General features: G+C 38.6%; 1 protein-coding gene across 1 annotated transcript in view; it reads left to right on the top strand.

Moving 5' to 3' along the window:
- The first annotated feature begins 1,989 nt into the window (after positions 1-1,989).
- Positions 1,990-18,489, top strand: part of AVL9 (AVL9 cell migration associated) — a 67,798-nt gene continuing 51,298 nt past the window's right edge. The window contains exon 1 of the mRNA XM_027075228.2: positions 1,990-2,226. Within this exon, the coding sequence (XP_026931029.1) occupies positions 2,134-2,226 (93 nt within the window). The 5' untranslated portion in view covers positions 1,990-2,133. The remainder of the gene's footprint in view (positions 2,227-18,489) is intronic.

Raw genomic sequence — 18,489 nt, 5'->3', positions numbered from 1 at the left:
TTATGAATAAATGATGTAGTCTTAGTTGGATTGCCTAGGATGCAAAGTGATATTTATAAAGCTGTTACTGTTACTGGATCTCCTGCACAATGAATTAAACAATTGGTGTTCACTGCAGGTGTAAAGTTTTTTGTTTTTTTTTTTAATTTTTAAAAAATATTTTTTATTTATTTTTGAGACAGAGACAGAGCATGATCAGGGGAGGGGCAGAGAGAGACACAGAATCTGAAGCAGGCTCCAGGCTCTGAGCTGTCAGCACAGAGCCCAACGCAGGGCTCGAACTCACAGACAGTGAGATCATGACCCGAGCTGAAGTCGGATGCTTAACTGAGCCACCAACTCGCGCCCCAGGTGTAAAGTTTTAAGATGCCCTGCCCTTGAATCTTTTTAAAAAGTTTGTTCAATTGGGGACACCTGGGTGGTTCAGTCGGTTAAGTGTCTGACTTGGGCTAAGGTCATGATCTCAAAGTTGGCTACAGCTCAGAGCCTGGGGCCTGCTTTAGATTGTTTCTCTCTTTCTCTCTCTCTCTCTCTTACCCTGCCCCTCCCCCACTCATGCTCTGTCTCTCTCAAAAATAAATAAATGTTTTAAAAAAATAAAAAAGATTGTTCGAGTTTAATTTTGGCTATGCCAATTGTGGAAAATATTGAGACAGATGAAAGAAAACAGTAATATATTCTGCATACAAGGAATAATATAGTTTTACACATAGTTCTGAACCAACACCAAGAATATTGCAATATAATAAAGAAATGAAAACTTTCTATAGTATTTTTTTTTAATGTTTATTTATTTATTTCTGAGAGACAGAGACTGAGCACCAACCGGGGAGGAGCAGAGAGAGAGGAAGAGACAGAATCCGAAACAGGCTCCAGGCTCCGAGCTTTCAGCACAGAGCCTGATGCGGGCCGGAACCCACAGACCGTGAGATCATGACCTGAGCCGAAGCCGGACGCTCAACCGACTGAGCCACCCAGGCGCCCCTCTACAGTATTTTTATTAGCATTAAAACACTTGTACTGAATCATAGAAAAATAACTTAATTACAGGAAGCCTACTGTTTTTCTCAGCTTTACTTCAATTAGAATGCAAGTTCTTAAATTACAAGGTCAGGAGTGTAAAATATCAACTGCCAACGTTGTCTAAACTAAGGGATATGCACGAATAATGATAAACTTCACAGCCAATTATTGCAGTAATCTCAAATTCTATTTGAAGTAGGCCTCTACCTATCCTTTAGTTTTTAAAAATAAAATTTAAGTAGTACAATACAGTCAGTAAGGACATTAAGAATCCTGGTGACAATAGATGATATATATTTTGTACTGACCAGAGTACTAAACCCAGAAGAAGAATGAAAATAATATGTATTTTTTAAATTATCGGTACTGGAATAATCATTTACAGGTCTCCCTATAAACTTCCTTTATTGTCGAGGATCTCTTACTTCAGGCTTTAAAAGGCTTCCAAACTCCCATACATAATAAAGAGAAAAAAAATATATAACGAAACAAAAGAAAAACCCTGGGTGAGCAAGTAATTTAAAGGTAAAATGCACAGGTATAGAGTCCCACTAATATGCCTCCCTGTTATCCCAGAGAGGGGAAGGAAATGAACGAAGGAATTGGATAATGGAGAGAAAACAAAAAAAGATAGTGAAAAAGGAGGAAAGCCAAGGAAAGAGGGAAAGGGCGGAGACTTTAAGTAAGGAGAAGAAGAGAGGGCAAAGGAGGAGAAAGTGGGTTAAGATCAAACGCAAGCAGTAGGGGATAGAAGAGCCGGATAACCCCGCAAGCCCCGCCCCCAACCTCGGCCCCCCCCCCCCCCGCACCAGGCCCCGCCCCGTCAGGTTCCCTCAGGGTCCTGCCCCGCCCTGCCTCGCCGGCGGCGGCCGCGTCAGGTGACAGCCCGGAAGCAGCGGAAGCGGATGAGGGAAGCGCGGCCCCGGCCCTGGGGGCGGCGCGCAGCTGCAGGAGCTTCGGCCTCCTCCGGGCCACTGCGCGGCCCTCATGCGGCGCCCCTGCTGACACCTGAAGTCCATCGCTCGCAGTCCTCCTCGGGACCGCGGGGTCGCCTGGCCCGCCGCCCTTGGCGGTTGAAGTCGTCGTCTTGCGGGCCCGCGGCGGCCGCCCATGGAGAAGTCCGGGCGGGGAGGCGATGGCGCCCCCCGGGGGCCTGTACTGCACATCGTGGTGGTTGGCTTTCATCACAAGAAGGGCTGCCAGGTGAGGAAGGGGCCTGAATCCGCGCCCCCCCCCCCGCGGTTCGTGCGGTCGCGCTCAGCCGGCGCCCACTTTCTTCAGCCCGCCTCCGTGCTGCCTTAAGCGCCCTCGGCCCATCTGATCTTGATACCATTCCTGCTCTAGCACTTGTCCCACGTGAAACCCATCCCCCACACTCCCTATTTCTCCTGCCCTGAAAATTGTGTTTTGAGCAGTCGAGGAGCTACGTGTTGGTATGTTGGGGTGGTAGGTGTTTAGGTTCTTTGGTGGAGTGGGAGGAAGGAATCGAAGGTCAACCTCACTCAGTTCCTCATTCATTTCTGCCTCCATTGATTTCTGGATGTACACCCATTATGGGAGGCTTTAGAAAAATTCAGCACTTGGACTGCGTCTTCAAGGTAATGAACTCGGTGGGCTTCCACGCAAATGCCTCGGGTTGTTTGAAGCAGGCGGCGGCGTGGGAAAATCCACTTCTTTGTTTATCTGTGGAAGCCCTAGAATCCGTCGTGTTTGGGAGGTGTATTGACTCCTCCCCTGCTTCCCATTGGGCCTTGCTTTTGCTATTTGATCTTGTCCAAATCTTGCCTTTTGGTGAGAGATTGACCTTTCTAGTTCAGTTGCAGTAAGAGAAAGTGTATTTATCTAGCAAAGAAATGTGCAAATATAAAATTATTTTTAAGCTTCACTGAAATAGTGAATAGGAACAATGGAACGTTTGCAGTATATGTTTTGGAGTCAAGGGAACAAAATAGAAGCAGAATTATTTAATGAGCCCAAATACTGGAAGGCAATGATGTCATAATGTGCTAGTGAACAGGAAATTGAAATGCTTGAAGTATTAAAACTACTGACTGCTACGCCTAGGTAATGTAGCATTTCGTTTCTTGGGTTTCACAGAAAATGTAACATTTTGAAAGACTTACTGGCAAAATTTAAATTTGTTAGAGGATGATGAAATTGGAGTGAAAAGATGGTTGTGTTTGTATGTGTTCTAACGACTGCTTGACTTTAAGGTATTATTTACCTCTCAGGGAAAAGCATAGAAAGATACCAACGAGGATGTGGCCTTATTTAGTGTGGTGTTAAAAAAATTCCAGGCAGCAGCATAAGTTTTGGTTTTTGGGTTTTTTTTAACGTGGCTGTGTATTTACAAGTAAAAGGATGGATATTTGAGACTGTACCATGGCATGCAAACTGTTCATTGGACTTTTAATGCTTTTTCAAATTTTAATTCCGGTTTGACATAGTGTTATATTAGTTTCAGAGGTACAATACAATGATTCAACAATTCTCTACTCAGTGCTCCTCACTATAGGTATAATCTTAATCCCCTTCACCTGTTTCCCCCGTCCCCTCCCACCTACCTCTGGTAACCACCAGTTCCCTATAGTTAAGAGAGTGTTTTTTTAAAAGGTTTGTGTCTTTTATACCTTGCTCATTTGTTTCTTAAAGATTTTTTTATTTTTATTTATTTAAAAAAAATTTTTTTAACGTTTATTATTGAGAGACAGGGCATGAGCATGGGAGGGGCAGAGAGAGGTGGAGACACAGAATCCAAAGTAGGTTCCAGGCTCTGAGCTGTCAGCACAGAGCCCGATGCGGGGCTCAAACTCACAAACTGTGAGATCATGACCTGAGCTCAAGTTGGATGCTTAACCGACTGAGGCACCCCAAGCCAGACTGAATGGGACTTTTAAAAATAAAAAGGAAATATTGGTAGGAGAAAGAATAGAATCTTTTAATTTTTTGCTGTCCTATAAATTCAAGATTAATTATGTTTTATACCAGTTTTATTGTCAAAAGTAATATCAGTTGTACTCCCAGAAAGGAAAAATGATTTATTTTAGGAAACAAATGTAATGCTGTTTAGAAATTGAAGGAAACTGGACAACAGATTATGACATGAAGGAGGCACTTTGGGCTGAAGTGGCACACTAGGTGCCTTGGCATTTCACTGGATTCGTTAGGCTTTTGGTTGTAGTATTAAGGTAGTGGCAGCTGGTTTTGTTAAATGAACACTGTGCTGGAAATCAGGAGACCTGGATGACACCCTGGCCTCACAGCTTCATGACCTCCAGCAATTCCAAATCACTTAATTTTTCTGTAACATTTTTTCCTCTACCAGATTTCTTCATGAGAATTTTAGACCTGGCAAGGGTCCCTGGAGATCATTCTACTCCCGTCTCCCTTAAGTTTACTGAAACCCGGAAAGGTTAAGCAACTTAAGAATACTTAGCAGGGCACCTGGGTGGTTCAGTTTGTTAAGCATCGGGCTTCAGCTCAGGTCATGATTTCACGGTTTATGAGTTTGAGCCCCTCGTTAGTCTGGCTCTCTCTCGTTAGCACAGAGCCTGCTTGGGATCCTCTGTCCCCCTCTCTCTCTCTGCCCCTCCCCACTCATGTGCTGGCGTGTTCTCTCTCTCTCTCTCTCTCTCTCAAAAATAAACATTTAAAAAAAATTTAGTATGATATCAGAAAACCCAGAGCTGGACAATAGTTAATGCAATAAAAACATTCAGAAAAACTATTGCAATAGAGGAAAACAGACCTCGGTATAGAACTGGACTCAACTCTGAATACATCAAGGAAAAGCAGACGTTTATAGCCAGGGAGCAGAGTTGGGGCAGGGGAGTCAATGGATGGAAAATTACTACATCAAGAGTAAAGGGGGGGGGGGGGGGTTCTGGCTTAACCCAGCTGACAGGATTCTTGCTAAAATTAGACAATGCAGAGAAGAACAAGGAAGCCCAAAAGTCAGGCCCTAGTTGAAAAGAGAGTTCTGAGGAGACTAATGAAATTTTGATTGAGAGACTGTTAGCACTAACATTGAAACCCATATGTCCCTAGTCTTTGTTATCAACCATATATTTTTTTTAATGTTTATTTTTTAATTTTTTTTTAATCTTTTTATTTATTTTTGAAGGAGAGAGAGACCGAGCATGATCAGGGGAGGAGCAGAGAGAGAGAGCGAGACACAGAATTTGAAGCAGGCTCCAGGCTCTGAGCTGTCAGCACAGAGCCTGACGCGGGGCGTGGGGCTCGAACCCACGAACCATGAGATCATGCCCTGAGCCGAAGTCGGACGCTTAACCGACTGAGCCACCAAGGCGCCCCATTTTAATGTTTATTTTTGAGAGAGAGTGTGTGCAAGCTGGGGAGGGGCGGAGAGAGAGGGAGAGAGAGTCCAGAGCAGGCTCTGAACTGTTGGCGTGGAGCCCAACTTGGGGCCCCAACCAAAGAATGGTAAAATCATGACCCAAGCTGAACCAACTCAGCCACCCAGGAGCCCCAGTCATATCTCTTTTTTAAGAGCACTTTTAGGTTGTCGGCTCTTAGTAGCAAGGGAAACTACACACCTTGTTTTTCATTTATTTTTTAATCTACATGATGTTTCACAGAGACCAGGGCAATTTTTTTTCTTTTTTCTTTTTTTTTTTTTTGAGAAAAAAAGTGCAAGCTGGGGAGGGGAACAGAGGGGAGAGCGAGAATCCCAAGGAGGCAAGCTCCGCACTGTCAGCGCAGAGCCCAATTTGGGGCTCGACCCACAAATTACTAGATCATGACCTGAGCTGAAGTCCCACGCTTAACCAACTGAGCCACCCAGGTGCCCCAGACTAGGGCAATTATTTTCAAATAAATATACTTGTTTAGTAGTGTCTGTTGTCTGGGTTGCTGATAGAATGGAAGAAAATGCAAGGGATTCTGCCACAGTGCATTCAAAGATGAGAAAACTAGTATAGGTTCTTTTCTATTTTTTCTTAAGTTTTTTATTTTAATTCCAATGTAATTAACATACAATACAATATTCAATACAGTCAAATATAGCACGATATAGTGAAATCCCATCACCTATTTTACCCCCCCATCCACCTCTGCTCTAGTAAGCATCAGTTCCCTATAGTTAAGAGTCTGTTTCTTGGTTTGTCTCTTTTTTCCCTTTGTTTTGATTCTTAAATTCCGTATGAGTGAAATCATATGGTATTTGTCTTTCTCAATCTGACTTATTTCTCCTAGCATTATACTCTCTAGCTCCATCTATGTTTGCAAATGGCAAGATTTCGTTCGTTTTTATGGCTGAATAATATCAACTATATACATACCACATATTCTTTATTCATTCATCTATCCATGCTACTTACATAATTTGACTATTGTAAATAATGTTGCATTAAACATAGGTGTGCATATATCCTTTCAAATTAGTGTTTTTGTATTTTTGGAGTAAATACCCAGTAATGTGATTACTGGATTGTGTGGTAGTTCTATTTTTAATTTTTTGAGGAAGTTCCATACTGTTTTCCCCATAGTGTTTTCCACAGTGGCTGAACCAGTTTGCATTCCCAATGGATTATTTTCTTACTGCTGACTAAAAGCAGCTTTTAAAAATTACACTTACCTCTCATAGCAGAAAATGAAGACCTTGTTTGGTTTTGCAAATCAAACAAGAATTTGCTATTTTTAAAGGTGCCTCCGTCGCTTAAGTGTTGACTCTTGATTTCAGTTCAGGTCATGATCTCACTGTTGGTGAGTTTGAGTGGAGAGGGATGCTTTCTCTCTCTCAAAATAAACAAACTTTAAAAAAAAAATGCTATATTTAGTCAAAATCAAAATGCACAGTGAGCAAAATGATTTTTAGATTTATGTAGAGTATTTTCTAACTCTTGCAAGAGTCAAACATTTAATTTTAGTAGAACTTTTACTATTTCTCAGAAAAATTTTGGCTTACTGTTAATCTTTTGTTAATTTTCTGTTATTTTTCTGATGAAGGTTGGTTGGATAGATGACACTATGATTTCTGGACTTGAGAGAGTTATGGTTGGAAAAGTGGATAATCCCAAAAACCTTCATTGGAAACCCTCTGTGGTGTTAGCCAGGTTGGATGTAGGGCATGCTAACACAGCCAGTGCACTCACACAACAGCACAAATGAATGAAAAATTTTCTCCCACTAAGTTGGTTGATAAAATTGACAGGTTAATTCTGTCAAAAACAATGAAACTTGTCAGAGATGTAATTTGCCCAATGGATGTGTAATAGTATTGGAAAAGATAGGAAAATAGTTCAACTATATATTTTTTTCATTTTTGGCTGCCCTATTTTTTTTTTGTCTTAGTTTTTATAAAATTTCAAGAAGAATGTTGGTTTTGCCAAATTCTTGAGAGGAATATTATAAAAAAGTGTACTAAAATTTCCAATATGTTATATTAGTTCTTAAGGGTGTTTCTCACTTCCACAAATCAGTGTCTTTTTATTTATTTTTTATCTTTTTTACATGTCCAATTCTTTTTTTATTTTGTTTTTTAAGTTTATTTTCTTTGGTAATCTCTACACCCAATGTGGGGCTCAAACTCACAAACCTGGGATCAAGAGTCGCATGCTCTTCTGACTAAGTCAGCCAGGTGCTTCTCAGTGTCTTTTTAGATGTCTTACAACTCTGCTTTCTTAAGCAGAGTTTAAAAATCCAATTGTTTTGGAAAGTGAGTTTGTTACATGCATTAATTCTTAAGAATGTTTTAGAGACTGCTGTTTCTTTAATCAGCATACTGAGTGTTTCAGAGACTGTAATTATATAAGATTTCCCCCAGGATGGATTAATGAGCCACTGTATTCCAGGTGTAAAGGATTAAAAGTGCATGGCTCATTGAATTGTGATTCTGACTTCAGATTATTTTAGGCTGTGTGAGGGTATTTTGTTAAACTGCTCTTCCAAGTATTCAAAATTCTGCTGGTCTTGTTGATTACTTCTTTCTGTTATGCATAGTGAAAATTCCCATGTTTGGTTGTCCTTTGTAATTTGTATTTTACTTATTTATTTTTTAAGTTTATTTATTTTGAAGAGAGAGAGCGCGAGAGAGGGCAGGCTCTGCACCTCCAGCACGGAGTCCAACTCCAGGCTTGAACTCAGGAACCTCGAGGTTATAACCTGAGGACTTAATCAACTGATCCACCCAGGCGCCCCATGTAGTTTGTAATTTTTAGATTGCAGTGAGTTAAAGTAAAACTTTGTGTAAAAGTAATGCCTTTCAGCAGTCATCTGGGTTAATTAGCATGATGACTTTACGTGGGAGGATATACTAAATCTTTGTAAACTCTTGTGTTAACAAAGGTGTTCTGTAGTGCTATGATAGAGGAATCAGGTAGTTTCACATGAACCACCAGGTTAAAGCCATCTTTTATTTTTTTAATTTCTTTTATTTTTTTAAATTTACATCCAAGTTAGTTAGCATATAGTGCCACAATGATTTCAGGAGTAGATTCCTTAATGCCCCTTACCCATTTAGCCCATCCCCCCCTCCCACAACCCCTCCAGTAGCCCTCTGTTTGTTCTCCATATTTAAGAGTCTCTTAGGTTTTGCCTCCCTCCCTGTTTTTATATCATTTTTGCTTCCCTTCCTTGTGTTCATCTGTTCTGTCTTAAAGTCCTCATATGAATGCAGTCATATGATATTTAGTCTTTCTCTGACTAACTCCGCTTAGCATAATACCCTCTAGTTCCATCCATGTAGTTGCAAATGGCAAGGTTTCATTCTTTATGATTGCCGAGTAATACCCGTGTGTGTGTGTGTGTGTGTGTGTGTGTGTGTGTGTGTGTGTATGCATACCACATCTTCTTTATCTATTCATCCATCGATGCACATTTGGGCTTTTTCCATACTTTGACTATTGTTGATAGGGCTACTATAAACATTGCGGTGCATGTGTCCCTTCGAAACAGCATACCTGTATCCCTTAGATAAATACCTAGTAGTGCAGTTGCTGGATCATAGGGTAGTTCTATTTTTAATTTTTTGAGGAACCTCCATACGGTTCTCCAGAGTGGCTGCACCAGCTTGCATGCCCGCCAGCAGTGCAAAAGAGATCCTCTTTCTCTGCAAACTCGCCAACATCTGTTGTTGCCTGAGTTGTTAATGTTAGTCATTCTGACAGGGGTGAGGTGGTATCTCATTGTGGTTTTGATTTGTATTTCCCTGGTGATGTTGAGCATTTTTTCATGTGTCGGTTGGCCCTCTGGATGTCATCTTTGGAGAAGTGCCTATTCATGTCTCTTGCGCATTTCTTCACTGGATTATTTGTTTTTGGGGTATTGAGTTTAATAAGTTCTTTATAGATTTTGGATACTAACACTTTATCTGATATGTCATTTGCAAACATCTCCCATCCTGTCGGTTGCCTTTTAGTTTTGCTGATTGTTTCTTCGCTGTGCAGAAGCTTTTTATTTTGATGAGGTCTCAATAGTTCATTTTTGCTTTTGTTTCCCTTGCCTCTGGAGACGTGTTGAGTAAGAAGTTACTGCGGCCAAGATCAAAGAGGTTTTTGCCTGCTTTCTTCTCGAGGGTTTTGATGGCTTCCTGTCTTACATTTATGTCTTTCATCCATTTTGAGTTTATTTTTGCATATGGTGTAAGAAAGTAGTCCAGATTCATTCTTCTGCATGTCGCTGCCCAGTTTTCCCAGCACCACTTGCTGAAGAGACTGTTTTTATTCCATTGAATATTCTTTCCTGCTTTGTCAAAGATGAGTTGGCCATATGTTTGTGGGTCCATTTCTGGGTTCTCTATTCTGTTCCATTGATCTGAGTGTCTGTTTTTGTGCCATAAAGCCATCTTCTAACACAGCTGTGTTGAGGATCCCCAAACTAGACATAGAAGATGGTCATTCATCTTGTTTCCCACATTTTTGCACCTTTGAAGCCTTCAGATGTATCTTAAATGAAAAACTCCTTCATTTAAATTAAAATGAAACTTTAATTTTATCACTTGATCATTTTTTTCACTTTGATTTGTGTAATGAATTCTGTAGGTTAACAGGTTAGTTTCTAGTGATGGATTATTCTAGTTTATTGATATAGTTAACATTTAGGTCACTTTAAGTGAAAGTACTACCATGACATTTAAAGTAGTTTTGAAATATTTATCCATGTCAACTCTTTTCCTGAAAAATTTTTTAAAGTTTATTTATTTATTTTGAGGCAGAGAGTGAGAGTGTGAGCACCCTGCCAGAGGGGCAGAGAGAGGGAGAGAAAGAGAGAAAATCCCAAGCAGGTTCTGCAGCACTGTCAGCTCGAGGCCTGAATTCACCAACCATGAGATCATGACCTGAGCCGAAATCAAGAGTTGGACACCTAACTGACTGAGCCAGCCAGGTGCACCCTGAAATTTTTTTAAATTTCGCATTTAGCACAAGACTCTTCTTCCTTAAAACCTCACGTGCAATACCTGGGGGAAATTATAAGAGGACAAAAACTCTTTGTGATGTAATTTATGAACACCTGGTTTACTTATTATAGATTATGTGTTCTCTAGACTTTTGTCCTTATTTGTGGCTGTAAATACGTAAACTGTCAGATAAGCATGGTTTTTAGTGAAACAAGTGAATATCAAACTTTTTGGTTCTTTCGTAAATAGACTGGACTTTTTTTTAACACTGAAAGTAATAAAGAATCATTTTCCAAGGTGACCTCATAAAAAGCTGCAACTATTACTTGATTTTTTACTTCTGCTTTAATAGAATTTATAGTTTTGTATTCATAGCTAACAGTTTTAAGTTCTTGAATACACTGGTTTTACTAGGCTATACTACTTTAAAAAGTAGAATTATGAAAGAACTAGAACTCATGTTTACACTAGTTCCAAGGTAAATAAAGTAAATGAAGCACTGAAGAGAAAAAGGATATTTTCCTCTTGGTCCATGTGGGCTGATCATGGGGAAATCTCCAGTAGTAGCAGAATGTTGCACTGCAAAATCAGGGCTGGGCTGAGGAAATAGGTGAGGTTGGTTTATGGTAGGGTGGTAGTGTTAAGCCCTGACCCATTCAGGTTTTGGTGACACATGGCTGCCTGACAAACATGTAGTTTTGGCACCTGCTATTGATGCGATCATGTGGTGACTATGGAGTATTGTTTGTGATTCTTGTCGGAATAGAAGTCTTTTGGAACAGAAAGAACAATGTTTTGGGGAGTTAGAGGTTAAGGAAGAATAATGTCTAAAGATTCTTTTTAGCTACTCAGAGAAACTGTCCTGAAACAAGATTATATTTTCTAGCCCTCTACTGGCACTTTCATCTGGTGGAGGTTTTTTCCTAATGTTAACCATGCTTTTTATATACTGAAATGATGAAAATCTCTGGCTTTGTAAGGCTGGAGCCTTAACAGAGCAGTGGGATAGTTTTCTTTTAGGCCTTGGCATCACAGCCACGCAAGATGGGTGTCAACCTGTATAAGGGAAGTTTAGAAATAACTAGAAGATTCTTTTGTCCTCCTATAATTCCCCCCAGGTATAATTGTGCCTATTTCTTTGGCTTAAGTCTTTGATTCCCTAGTAAAATGCTTATGTTTCGTAACCTTCTCCTTCATGATATGATATAATTCAGATCCTTTGCAGATCATGGATTTTTCTAGATAAGGGAAAACTGCAGAAGAACTCTGGTCTACTGGGGATGGGCACTACAAGAAGAAGATAAACACATAGAGGGAGAGGACTTTTTACCTACTTAATAATTTTGAGAAAGACTGACCCTATTATATTCTTTTTTTTTTTTTTTTGAGAGAGAGAGAGAGAGAGAGAGAGAGAGAGAGAGAGAATCCCAAGGAGGCTCTGTGCTGTCAGAACTGTGAGATCATGACCTGAGCCAAAATCAAGAGTCGGATGTTTAAGTGTCTGAGCCCAGCACCCCTGGCCCTGTTATATTCTTTGGTTGAGATGCCATCAGATTAAAACCTTAGTTTGTGTCTAGGATATTTTTAGAGGATGTTATTTAAATTGGTACTTCGGGCAATTTTTAAATCATTCCAGTTGTTTTATTTTTTATTTGTATTAAGTTTATTTTTTGAGAAAGAAGGAGAGTGTGAGTGGGAGAGGGGCAGAGAGAGAGTCCGAAGCAGGCTCTTTCCCAGAGCCTGACACAGGGCTGGATCTCACAAACCGTGAGATCATGACCTGAGCCAAAATCAAGAGCCAGATGCTCAATGGACTGAGCCACCCAGACACTCCCTAGTTGTTTTAAAAAATAACATTTCTTAATGATCAGGATAATATGTATTCACTAGTAAAAAGCAGAAAATACAGAAAAAAACTATCACTTAAAATCCTATATCCTAAAGAAATCTGCTCTTAAGACCTTGATGAATATCTCTCCAGTTCTCCAGTTATTTTTTTTTTTTTACAAATATGGATACCTTTTCCCAAAAACATATTATACTGTAATCAAGTTTTATGGCCTACCTTTTTGTCTATGCCATTAATATCTTTCCACATTAATAAATACTGAATTATAACATTTTAAAATGGCTGAACAGTAGTTTGTGGAAATATTTAACTCTGCTTTTTAAAAATTTTGGTACTCCCAATTTTTTGCTATTTTGAATAGTGATACAGATAACATCCTTGCAGTGAAATCTTTGCACCTCTTTGCCTATGTATGGAGACTTCATTTAAGCCATCTTTTTTCTTCACATAGGTCTTGTTAAAATGGATTTTGAAGCAGAACGTGCTGAACACAATTTAAGTTAGCCTGGATGATTCTGCCTTCATAGGAACTGTCACTTGTACAGTGGCATTCTCAATTTATTTTAACATAGATTATTTCTCACATACCTTTCTGACAGTTGTTGGGCTTTTGATAACCAGTCGGAAAGAGAGACGACAGAGCAATTAGCAGGTACTTCTTGGTGTTGACCCAAACACAGCGTTGTAGTTTTTGGCTTCTCCTCCCTGCTTTCTTACTTTCTTTTTCTTCCATAGACTGGGAGACCACATCTTATAAATATATTAGAACTGTGTTTGAAATAAAATGACTTAGAGGTTTTAAAAGAAAACCTAAAGCCTTCTCCTTGGAATATTATCAGGGGCTTTATGACAGGTGGCTAGGCTGAAAGATGCTTTTCTTATTTCTGGTTTTTGGCAGTGGTCTAGGTAATTGTCAGAAGTCTGATCTCTGAATAAACTATGTTTGGGTTCGATTTCATATATGGCCTCTGCACTTAATTTTCTTCACCCAACTGATGCTCATTGTCACAGTGTGTATTGAGTATATGAAGAAATAACAAACAGGGCTGTTAATGAAATCTGTTCCTGCCCCCATGGCTTTCGCTGGTGATGTTAGCAACTTGTTAGACTCTGATGGAGATAGTGCATTACCAGAAATTGGAATCTTTTTTAAAATGTTAAAAATCAAAAAATAAAAATGTTAAAAACAAATTTAAATATAAAAGATTGCTACGGTAGAGTTCATTAAAATAGATTTCAATCTTTTGTTAGGAAATAATTAATTTTTTTCCTGCAAGAAAATAGTTTTTGAAATTTTGATATCATCTTTGTATATATTTTCAATAACCTAGAGATAAACAGTGTTCTAATTGTACCATTTCATCCAAAAGACCAGTCTCCGTCATTCTACCATGTTTTATACAAATTCTTGTCCTATCTCTTCCATTGTAGAGGAACACTGTATGCAGTATTCCTAATATTCCTTTGTACTTGGAGCTCTGATAGATTCTCTTTTACCACTGTCTGCTTGAATAATAGCAAAGGATATCTGGTAATCAAGATATCTGAGTTTTAGCTTGACCCTAGTGGTTATTAGATGTGTAACCTGGGGCAAATTGCCTAATGTTTATGAACTTTGGTTTCTTCATCTGTAAAATGAGGGTTTTAAAATAGGTGATTTCTAAGATCACCCTTCACTTGCATGATTATAAGATGAAATCAACACACATTTGCTAAATACCCATCCTCAGAGCCAACGTTCAGATACATACCCTTCAATTCAACAGGCAGAACATAGTGTTTGTTGTAGCAGTCTGAACGGAGAAACTTTCTAGGATATGACAATTTTGTCTTAATAGAATGGTTGCCCAGAGCTGTATATAAATCATTAAAACCTATGAACTGTGTACATTTAAGATCTTTGCATTTCATACCTTGTAATAACACCCCAAGTCTAAATAATTTAAAAGTGCTTTTTTAGGGGCACCTGGCTGGCTCCAGTCTGTAGAGCATGCAACTCTTGATCGCGAGGTTTTGCATTGGAATCCCATGTTGGTTATAGAGATTACTCAAAAATAAAAAAATCTCAGGGCACCTGGGTGGCTTAGTTGGTTAAGTGCCCAGTTTCAGCTCAGGTCATGATCTCATGGTTTGCGACTTCAAGCCCACATCAGGCTTCCTGCTGATGGTACGGAACCTGCTTGGGATTCTCTCTCTCCCTCTCTCTCATTTTCTAAATAAATAAATACCAATCCAATCCAAGGTTTTTTTTTTTTTTAAACCTTTCTCCTTGTAACAAATCACAAAATTCTTTATCCTTCAATACTTTTGAAAGGGCTGTTTCAAAAACTATTATTCATATGATTTTCTTTGTTTAAACTCCTACTTGTGCATAGCTAGGGCTTAGCAACAGTTCTCCATCTGTATTCTTTCAATTTTGAGCCTTAGAAGGATTTAATTGACAAAAATAACTCAAAGAAACAATGGCTCATTTTTTATGTTTTGTCTTTATGTGTTGTATTAAATAAGCATGGTATCTTTGGAGACATAGAAGCTATATAGTTTAATACAAGAACCCAGGCATCTCTTGGATGCTAACATAACTTATGTGCTGAAAGCATAAATTTCCATTAAGCACAGTGATTTGTCTCTACACTTTGTAAACAAGTTACAGCAAATATTCTAAACTCCATGAAGATGCCCTAAATATTTATATTTATATAATTTATATTTATGTGGTACTAATATAAGGTTTAGTTACCATGCAATTTGTCATTGCTATTCTATGAAGATATTATTAGCGTTAATAGTAGTTGCCCTTTATTAAATGTTTTCTATATACTGAGCACTGTTAGATGTGTGTTTATCTCATTCCTATGAACATACTGAGGTTTTATTAGCCCTCTTTTATAGATAAGGAAATTGAGGTGTAGAAGTATTTTATTAAGTTAAGGTATAATTTATCACCAATAAAGTACACACAACTTAAGGGAGAGACTTAATTTTTACGTACACATACATCCCTGTAACCACCATCCTGATACAGAATTAATTCCAGCACTTCTAGAAGATCCATGCAGGCGCCCCCTCCTGGTCATTACTTGCCTGAAGGTTACCACTGTTCTGACCTACGCCACCATATATTTGTGTCTCTTGTGTCTGACTTGTTTCACTCTGTGTTATGTCTGAGATTGATCCATGTTGTTGATTATATTATAGTTTCTGTATTATAATTGTATGCCATCATTGACCCATTCTTCTGGTAAGAGACATATGAGTAGTTGTTCCTGTTTTGGGTTATTACAAATATAACAAAAAGCATTTTACTTTGAAATTTAAGTGGTTTTTTAAAATTAAGTTTATGAAAGTTGGATTTTTCCCCCATGTACTTATGCATATTTGTGCTATGTGACCAAAGTGTTCATTTTACTTGGGACCTAAAATAATATAGGAGTTTTAGTTTTTTTAATATTAAAGATCCTAGAAAGTCCAATACATTTAAGATCCTTCAAAACTATTTTTTGCTTTTAAGTAAGCGCTCGTAATTAATAAATGCATTTGAAATTATCTTTACCCAGCTTTACATAAAGTAGTGCTACAAAACAAATCTGATATTACTGGAAATAAATGGCATTTTCTTATTTATATGAAACACAAATCAAACTGCATTGACTCCATAGCTGATGGCATTTCTCATTTGTGAGCTGTAGATCTGCAAATACTGTCTTAATGAATGCCAAATCCTTATAGGACTATTTGTTCTCAGATATCTTTGAGATGTATAGAGATGAATACTTGTAGAGTTTCTCAATTTCACTATTCGTATGTAGTAATAAAGATTTATCCTTCCTGGAAGAAACAATTTTAAAAAGAGCATGGCTCTATAAAATCTCTTATAGACTTTTAATTAGCTGTGTGTATACAGTTGTGTGTTAATGAACATGTATGTTTATGCAGAATTTCAGTGGTTTTAAAGTAGAAAAACATGGGGCACCTGGATGGCTAAGTCAGTTAAGTGTCTGACTTCGGCTCAGGTCATGATCTTACAGCTTGTGAGTTTGAGCCCCGTGTTGGGCTCTGTGCTGACAGCTCAGACCCTGGAGTCTGCTTTGGATTCTCTGTCTTCCTCTCTCTGTGTGTCTCCCTTGCTTGCACTCTGTCTCTCTCTCCCTCTCAAAAATAAGATTTAAAACAAAAAAATTAAAGTAGAAAAACAGGATAATGAAGTTTTTTTTTTTAACTTTTTAAAGTTTATTTATTTTGAGAGAGAGAGCTAGCGTGGGGGGGGGGGGGGGAGAGAATGCCAAGCAGGCTCTGTGCTGTCAGCGCAAGCCTGACCAAGGGACTCAAACTCACAAACCATGAGATGATGCATGACCTGAGCTGATTTAATTTTTTAAAATTCAACCCAGCATGGGTTTCAAACTCACCACCCTGAGATCAAGAGTTGCATATTTTTCTGACTGAGCCAGCCAGGAATCCCTAAAAATTCTGTAATTAAATTAAAATACACGTCATCTGTTTTGTTGTTCATAATGTGAGTACCTCATCTGTTTTTTGTTTTGTTTACAGTCTTGAGGTCTTTTTTTTTTTTTTTTTTTTTACACTTACCATGCTATGAATTCATAGAGAATGGGTTCCAGCAGTTTCAGGTTCCTTTCCATTGGTTCTCAAAATGTGCCCGAGTGGAACAGGCTGACACTTCAGAAAGTACCTTTCTCGTTGGCTTTCTTCTTTTTCTGATCATTTTCCTTCACACGCTTTAGCAAGCTATTTTGACTCTTGGAGTGCTTAATATGCTCAATACTTAACTGTCTTGCAAGAATCTTGCCCTTAACTTATTTGTTTACAACAATGCCAACAGCATCCTGGGTAGCACTGTAGACTCTTCCAGTTTTGCCATGGGACCACATTTGGGCATTCTGTTCTGAACAATGCCCATTCCTTTGATGCCTGCAATATCACCTTTCTTGTAGATTTGCATGTATGTGGCCAAAGGACAAACTCCATGTTTTCTAAGAGGTCTAGAGAATATAGGGGGTGCCTCTTCTCTTTTCCTTTGTGTTGATCATTTTGATGAATTACTGGAAGATGGTGGTTCCAGCCAAAAGGCCCAAGTACCTCATCTTAAATAAAAGGAATGTGGAATAGTAAAATGGTTATTTAATTCTAGAAAAAAAAAAAACTGGCAGTCTTTATTCAATTAAATATATAAAAGCACATGTTTTAAACTAAGATACTTCTTTTGTTTAATTTTTGTTTTCTTTGTTTGCATTTATTAAAAACAGTAAAACTTGGTTTTAACTGGTAAGTCTTAATAGTACCATTGCACCTTTACAGTACACACTTTATTTTTCTGGGCATCCAGTGCACTCGTGAAACTATAAAATAATGTATGGTGCTGAGATAGAGGAGAATTAAGCACAATCTATTACAGAAATAAACAGCTGATGAATATAGTCATTTGTTGCCAACTTTTTAAGAGACTAAAGAGATAGAGTGTCAGTACTCTTGTAGTGTTGACTAGAGATTTGGCCGAGTAAACATAACTTTGAGAAGACCTGTCTTCTATATCCAGGGTTTTCTTCAAAGAGAAAAACATCGTGACAGAGCCTTGACTTTGGTCCCTAAAATGCTTTGACTATTAAGAAAATAAGCACCCATGCTTCTGAGTGAAGGGTCAGGGGAATCCCTGAGGGGCCTAGAAAGGGAGCAGAGAGAGTAGCTGACTCAGCTACTCTAGGAGGCATACCTCTTATGCCATCAGTGTCTGTGAGCACTGTGTTAGTGTTTAATTTATGTGCTGTTTGGCATGGTGGCTTTTATTCTCTGACAGTGGAATGGATGTTTCATTGTTAGAAAGTGAACAAAGGCTACTTTTGAACAGCACTCAGAGTTTACACCAGGGTACTGTGTTATTATTTTGTGTTTTTTCAACTTTTTGTTTCTGAGGACCACGTAAATGCAGTCTGACTGGGGGGACACTTTTGTTTTTGTTTTGTTTTAGAAAGTAGGCTCCAGGCCCAATGTGGGGCTCGAACTAATGACATAGAAATTAAGAGTCACATGCTCTGGGGACTGAACCAGCCAGGCACCTCTAAAGGGCGCCTATAGAGCACACCTTTGCAATTTGATTTATAAACTCTGAAAATGAGTGGTAATTTTTACCATTCATGGTGAACAAACATACGTCACCATTTCATACATAGTTCACTTAGCCTTTAGAAAAGTTGCCTTTTATTTCCTTATAATTAGACCATCTTTATTCTGCTTTCACATTTTA

Source organism: Acinonyx jubatus, chromosome A2 (genome assembly GCF_027475565.1).
Source record: "Acinonyx jubatus isolate Ajub_Pintada_27869175 chromosome A2, VMU_Ajub_asm_v1.0, whole genome shotgun sequence".
Taxonomy (NCBI): domain Eukaryota; kingdom Metazoa; phylum Chordata; class Mammalia; order Carnivora; family Felidae; genus Acinonyx; species Acinonyx jubatus.
Note: the sequence above shows the minus strand (reverse complement) of the source record. Positions and strands in the feature narration are given on the sequence as shown.